This window comes from Pygocentrus nattereri, chromosome 13 (assembly GCF_015220715.1).
Source record: "Pygocentrus nattereri isolate fPygNat1 chromosome 13, fPygNat1.pri, whole genome shotgun sequence".
Lineage (NCBI taxonomy): Eukaryota > Metazoa > Chordata > Actinopteri > Characiformes > Serrasalmidae > Pygocentrus > Pygocentrus nattereri.
The window spans coordinates 32,638,377-32,646,340 of record NC_051223.1 but is presented as its reverse complement, the minus strand read 5'-3'; the positions used below and the strand labels follow the sequence as shown (position 1 = coordinate 32,646,340).

Here is a 7,964-nt window from a genome sequence, read left to right as displayed (position 1 = left end):
TGTATCAATGCAGGCATTCCACGTCTTTCATAACTGTCGGATTTAGTTCAGTAATGGTGTGCTCCGAGGAACACCTACACCAAGATGTCAACTCTGCTGAAAAACTACAATTTGTTTTTCTTGCCTCATGCTATTCTTTATTTCCATCATTTAAATGTAGTGACATACAGTGACAAATATTCAGCCCTCAATACTATTTTCATATTCTGTTGTCACAGATCGTATGTCTTTAAACTGAATTAAATAGGATTTTTTTCCAGTGAAGTACAGAATAATGTACATCCTTACATTAACAGTAAAACTGAGGGCTTTTAGGTGTGTTCATACGAATTTGATTACAAAGCTAAATTTGCATTGAAAGGCTTTCTGACAAAATGTAATATACCTCTCACTTCCGCAGTTTGTTGATGGCCAGCACCTGTATAGGACAATGGTAAACCATCTGTTTCAATTACTCCATGGGGACAAATACACTGTCTTTGTGAGGCCCAGAACAAACCACAATGCAGACAAAAGAGCATTCAAAACTGATCATTCAAAATAGAAACCATGGAGAAGGGGGCGTGGTCGAGTGTCACAAGGATGGAAAGCCAGTCATGTCGAATCAGTGGGTAGTCAAACCAGCAAAGTAGCTGAAAATGTGCACCTGTGCCTCGTTTCTGCCAACCTATTTATAGCCATCAGCAAAACAAAGCAAAGCAAAGCAAAGCCTGGGAAGTCCCAGTGAGTGTGCTGTTTTATATACGGGCTGAAAAGCCAAGTGATTTTTATGTTGCGTGTGAATAAATGAAAGCTCTCTGTCTCCACACCAGTTCCCGGTGTCCTCACTCCTCCCAGCCTAACAGAGGAACATTACAACCATAAAGCTCAGTTGTGTCCATCATAAAGAAATAGATAAAATATGAAGCCACAGCCATATAGGCCACTCCTTTTAACTTAGTCACCGACCAAGAGTGACTACTGTGATGCCATCTATCTCTGTAGTAGAGATAGTGATTCTTGAGTAGTAATTCCAGAGGTCATTGTGTGCAATTAAATGTGATGCTCATAGCTCAACAGTCTCCAAGATATTGATCCAAAAGAAATCTATATTTTTTTTAATGGAAAAAGTGGAAATTGGCTTGAACTATGTACACACCAACCCAGTAACACCTTCCCCACTGTAATATCGAGTAGTGGAAGCATCATGGTATAAGGATCTTTTTTAGCCACAGGGACTGGCAAACTGGTCAGGACTGATGGAAAAGATAAATGGAGCACCTGCTCCTTTCTGCCAGAAAGCTTAAACTGCAGATGGAGTTCATTTTTCAGAAGGACAATGACTAAAAGTACATTGTCAAGACAACACCGCAGTGCCTTTAAATGAAGACTATTGATGTCCTTGAGTGGTGCAGTTCTGACCTTAACTCTATCGAACATCTGTGGCTAGACCTCAAAGCTGCAATCTACCATCACTCCTCAACTAACCTGGCAGAACCTGAATGTGTGTGTTGTGAGACTTTTTGACTACAGTCAAAAGGACTTCTGGCTGCATGAACTGGTAAAACTACTTGACAAGAAAGATAAAAACGTATAAATCCATGACATGTCTTTTCATTTTATATTATCGATGGTTACTGATGAGTTACCTTTTTTGTTTTGTTTTTTTAGTCCACACTAAAACAAGTCATTTTTGCACTCGACATATTTTTACATCTGCCTACTTCAATCTTGGTAAAGCTTTGAGCTCTACACTCTCAAAAAGAAAGGTACAAACCTGTCGCTGGACCAGTGACCGTCTTGTCACTGGGGTGGTTCCCTCAAGGCTACGCCTCAGTACCTTTAGTCAGGGAACATAATTGTACCATAATCCACTGAAATGATGTTTTCTGAGTTGTACAGACTGTACACCCCGTCTCGTCTCCAGGCTTTTATTTTATTAGTCTGTTTTAAAACATTAGGTTGTGAAAAGGTACAAATATTTATTTTTCCACTGGGAAAACTTATTTAAGGTACACAATTGGACCTTAAAACCGCTGCTGTATCTTTAAGGGAACATTTACATTGTTTGTACCTTAATGAATGAAAAATGTACCTGCACAGATCCTTTATTTCTACCAGTGTAGGATCATACTGATTTCTACAGACCATTGGGCAGCTCACTGATATGGTTTCCTTTCACCTGCCTTTATCCATTCCAGGTCCACATTGTTTTTATTCAGTCAACTAAATATATTGAAGTGCATATCAGGTGACCAGCCCATTGTAAATACTGTTTATATTCTGCTATTCTTCTTTTATTCTTTCTTTGTCATTCATCATTTTCTTAAATACAGACACTCTTTTATGGCTATTCTTACTCCTGAAATATTAAATTTGTGTCCATAATGTATGGCAAAATATGGCAGACTATGCTAAATGAGGAATTTGCTTTATCTTTACATATGAGTCTCTGTGTATATTATCACCTGTGTTTTCTGAACTTTTGTAATTTCACTCTTTCATATTGTGTTTTGTGAAGTCTTATCAGTTGAACTTTCATTACTCTGCCTTGTTTCTAGCTTTCCTGCTTGAAGTAGGTGAGGTCTAGTTGTTGGCTTAGTCAGCCTGTCCCTGGACTATGACTATTGATTTGCCTTCATTATTCCGGTCTGCCTGTGTTTTTGAGTGTTCATCCCATTTTTGCCCTTTGACTCCAAGAAAAACCCAAATAAAACTTCTCAGCACTTTCAACCTACTTTCTCGTACTCATCCGTGTTACAAACATCAATAAATGCAAATTTCCTCTTTCATATAATCAATGACCTATCTACACACAGAGAAAACAAAACAAGAGACTACAATGTTTGTAATTAGCCTTGTTATTTCTGTATCTCAAGGTACTGGCCACATCTTTATGAACACACTTTTACAGCTATGTTTTTATGATTATTTGGGGAAGTTGATTTCTTAATGTGTTGTAGCGGTCAACTCCCAGGGCTGGAGGGTGTGGCCACTTCACAAAGAAAAATGCACTGAATTATGTAGCAGCTTTGATTTGGAAAGCATAATTCACATATGTTCTGAGCTCAGATGGCATCTTCAGCCTCTCTCTTACTGTGCTCACATTCTGACCCCTTCATGAGTGAAATATGACACAGTGAGATCAAAAAGCATGTCTGGGTTGAGACGTACAGAACAGACTGTTCGGTTCCAACTTAAGCCCTTGCAGACTGTCTGGATCTATTGGAAGGCTGCAATGATGCATTTTCTTCTTACATCTTCCATTGAGATAACAGCCAGAGACTGCAGTAACAACACTCCAAGTCACTTCATTGTGAATGGCTGCTCATAAGTAAATGTGCTCATGATCGTGACTTCACAGTCAAAATTAGTTCAAAAAGTGCTACTTTTGTAGCTTATATAAACTTTATGGACAGGGCACAGTATATTTTGAAGCCTTTGAAACAATGTTTACATAGTACATCAAACTCTTTTATTCAAAACAGCAAGGAAAATTCAGTTTTCCATGATATGAGCTGTTAAACTGAAAATGTTTGTATCAAAATATACAAATATGTGGTAAAATCACAAACACAACTGATGACAAAAAGAAGGAAGTCTTTCTTTCTCAGCTGATGAAATCTCTATCTGTCGCTCTTTGCATGTGTGAACTACAAAAGCTGCGGAAATGACTTTCATTTGAAGTGTGGGGTGCAAAAATGGATTAATTAAGCTTGAACGAGACTTCCCTTTAGGATCACACTAAATTAAACATCTTACAGCAGAAGGTGATGTTATCTTTTTCACATAGTTTCATTAATAATTTTAAGTTTACTAACACATTTTCTAATTAAAGAAATCTCTTTTTTTAAACAATGTAACTTTTTTATTATTTCATATGAGGCAAAACTTTACTCAACCAAAATAAACATGAAATGCTTGTAGCACTATGGATAAAGACAATCGATGTCAAAATAAAAGTCAGTTTAGCATGAACACACTCAGTTGTTACATGGTAACAATATGACATTGTGGATGGTACATCATGGTACAGAATGGACAACTAAGACTCTGTCCACACACATCAGGGTATTTTTAAAAACATTTTTTCTCTGCATTTTTGGCCTCTGAAAATTAAGGTTTTGTTTTTGAGAACACTCTCTAGGGTGGACGGTTTTGAAAACTCAGTGTTTTCAGTGTTTTTGTGCAAATGCACAAAAGGAAAATGCTGACAGTTTGCACATGTCTGTAATTGTTTTTTTTGTTTTGTTTTTTTTCACATGGAATAAGGGGCTGAAAGGAACATAACAGCTGGGTTCCTGCATGCTTGGTAATTCTTTGTCTGACAACGTAACTGAATTTAGCTGAATGTAGCTAGAATGTGCTGTGCTCTGTTCTTCTAAAGGTAATAAAAATGCCGCAATGCTTTTAAAGATCAGAGACATAATGGTCACAAGTCAGATTTGGAAAAAAGTGAAATATGAAACAAAAAGCTAAGAAAAAAACCCTCTGGCTGATCAGGACTGTGCACATCTGCACATCAACAAATGGAGGCTTTCTTTCATTTTTAGGCTTTTATTTTCTGACAAAAAATCTGATTTTGAATTTGTGTGAAATATCAAATTATGGAGGTCTGATGGCCTGAAAATCAAAGCCTATTGCACTTGTAATGCTGCTTTCACTTTGCTAGAAGATTCTTGCTAAAGATTATCCCCTCAGCTTTAGCTTTGCTGTGCAATGTGATTCAAAAAGGCAATTTTCTTTTACTGCCCTGTATTGGGCATGACTGCTCATGGGAGCATGTTTGCATTCACTAGTGGACAGACTTTCAGAAATGCTAGTGAGGTGGACAAAGATTTTTTTGAAAATGAAGAAAAAAATACTTGTTTTAAAAATATATGGATATGTGTGGATAAGGCCTGCTCACATTTTTATTTTTATTTTTTTTCCACTGTGCTATGCTGTATGGTACACATTTCATCATCTTTTTAATTGCCAAGTGACCTGCGCTGTATCCAAGTACCTGTGCTAGTCTTGGTTACCCTTTTTAGACCATGGTATACTTTGAACAAAATAAAACTCACAAAGTTTCAAGCTAAAATCACTTCACTGTGGTTTTGTTTTGCTTACCACATTTAAACCAACCTATCAAAGGTCTTTGCCACATAATGTGTTCATCTGCAGATTCTGTCCTTATGCTGAGTGTAAGACACAGCAAGGAAAGCCTTTGTACAATGTCTGCGTTGTTTATTTTTTCTGCAATTACATCATACTATTTGAAGAATCCAGGGTCCAAAATGTTGTATCTGCAAGAAATATACCAAGGCCTTGATCAGGGTACTACATCACTGTCTGTGATTCTGTGCATGGCATCAAATTATGAGGAAAAGCTTTCATAGCTTGAAACTTTCATTGTAGCATGTACAGTTAACAGTAGCAGTAGCTAAGTAGAACCCACCAACTTTCATGGTACTGAAAGGTCATGGGTACTCAAACAAAATGCTGATGGTTCTGGGTTTGGATTAATAAATGTGTACCACGCCAAATTGCACTGGGAAAAAAAATCTGTAAAACTATCCCAATCCATTGATAAATAAATAAATAAATAAATACATGTCACTGACAATTAAATTACATCACTATTTTCCAAGAAATTAAACAGTCATCTTTTAAAGTAATACTTGATGAAGCATGTGCTGAAATGCTCTGGCTCTGATTTTGATTTTCAAAATAAATTCATGAACTATTGTGCCAAAAAGCTTATCACCATAACCTTACAATACCATAACAATTTCAACCACAGTGAACATTTTGGACAACATTTTGAAAAATCCACCAAAAACACAACTTAGTGATTCTCACAGATGCTGTGGAGAACCGTATGTCTTGTTGCGACATTCCACACTGATTGCACCTCCACAAAATCGTTTTCCTTACAGCGCCAGATCATCAACATATATTTACAACCTTTAAAAATCTGTTTATACCTGTGTGCTCAGGTCAATGGCTTCAAACAGTACAGTTTACATACTAACTGAAATAGACTTTATTTTTATTTTCATTATTGTGACATCTTGCAACACTGAATTGTAAGAGCTTCAATATGAAACAGGTTCCGTCTCAAGAGTTGAACCTCCAAAGTCAAACCAGACTGGCTCTGATTGTTAGTTCATTTCTTTTTCTGAAAATCCAGAGAACCATGATCTGCGGGTGGTGCAATGGGTTGCTCAATCAGATGCAATGAGCAGATTGTGTTATTGTGCAGTTTGAGTAGAGGACATACTGTCACAGTATTCCATCAAAAAAAAACAAAGTTTATTCACAGACTGGCGAGTCTTCATCTCATCTTCCTCAGCCTCATGCGATTTTCTTTATCACGCTTTTTCAGCCCGCTGACGAACTGTGAGAAAAGGAGCTCCTGGTCCTTCTGTTTCAGAACCTGTTTGAAGCGTGGATCTCTGCCGTACTTCTCCGAGAACTCCTTAAAAGTTGACCTACAAGAGAAAGAGGGGAATGAATCACACAGGTTATTACAGTCGTGGGCTGGAGGTTAGGGAACTGTTCGATCCCCAGTGCTGACAGTCCATGACTGAGGTGTCCTTGAGCAAGACACCTAACCCTCAACTTCTCCCTGGGCGCCGTGGATAGAGCTGTCCACTGCTCCGGGCAAGTGTGCTCACTGTCCCCTAGTGTGTGGGTATTCACTAGTGTGTACGTGGTGTTTCACTTCATGGATGGGTTAAATGCGGAGGTGGAATTTCCCCATTTGTGGGATTAAAAAAGTATCACTTAACAGGTTACAGACTGAGGCTGTCTGGTCTTCCATTTCTCAGGTGTGATACTCTGTTGTTCATCTACACATGCACTACATGCCACTCTGAGCTGCTGTTGTGCTTTAATACAAGTTTGGTAATTGTTAACTGTGTGGCTCAATCTGAACAGCTTCAGTGAGAGTGGCTTTATAGGTAGGACAAAGCCTTGAACTAAAATGAGTTCAGCTCTGTTTTCGTTCTTAGAACTGAAGAAGATGACTACAATGCAACTCTCAGCAACCTGACACTTCAGCAATTCTATCTGCACTTTCTCTGTCCATCTCGTGTCTCTGTGTCCAAATCGAAGCTTAACTGACTGTGTGAAGAGCTGACTCAAAAATCATGCTTTGTCATGTTTGTGTGTTTGAAGACAGAGGATCAGATTTACTAAGCCTTTTGCACCAGGCTTTAGGCACACATAGCATGGAGCCTGCCTGAAAAGCATGTATGTTCTGTACAAAACTGGCTTTTACAAAAACTGGTGAAGATAATGGGAGTGTGGCTGATTACATATTTCATTCAGTTTACACTATGGGCTGGTTTCCCTGATATTCCATGACTAGGCTTAGTCCTCATGTTTTCCTTTAATGAAAAATCAGCTTTCAAGTGCCATGTAGTCCTGGACTAGGCTTAATCCCTGTCTTGGAAACTACCCCTATATGTCTACAAGTTTGTAGACAGCTGCTCATCCAATATTTCTTCTGAAATCAACAGTATTGATAGAAAGTGGGTTTCCTTCTTGCTGCAGTGAGAGCCTCTGCTAGACTGGGAAAGCTTTACACTAGATGTTGGAACATTGATGTGAGGGTTTCATTGTATTCAGCCATAAGAGTTCAAGCGAGGTCATTTGCTGATGTTGGGTGATTGGTTCTGGGTCAGAAATGCTACCTCAACTCATGGTACCGTGTCTCAGGTCTCCCAGGGTATTAGATGGAAACGCACCACTCAGAAGAACACAGTTCCACCACTCCACAGCCCAATACTAGGGTTTTTATACATTGCTTGTTCATTGGATGTAGTGACCTTAGGATCATGTACAGTTACTCTGGAGCATCCCATTCTTGGCAATACAGAAGATATGTGTGCAATTCAACTGAACACCTGTATCAGCAATGTGTGCACCTTAAAGCAGATTACTTAACTGATAAGAAGACTACACTGAACGTAGCTAATCAGAATACTACACTTGAC

General features: G+C 38.4%; 1 protein-coding gene across 1 annotated transcript in view; it reads right to left on the bottom strand.

Moving 5' to 3' along the window:
• Positions 1–3,824: 3,824 nt before the first annotated feature.
• Positions 3,825–7,964, bottom strand: part of LOC108429617 (transcription elongation regulator 1-like protein) — a 140,976-nt gene continuing 136,836 nt past the window's right edge. Inside the window, exon 14 of the mRNA XM_017701483.2 lies at positions 3,825–6,455. Coding sequence (XP_017556972.1) covers positions 6,299–6,455 — 157 coding nt within the window. The 3' untranslated portion in view covers positions 3,825–6,298. The remainder of the gene's footprint in view (positions 6,456–7,964) is intronic.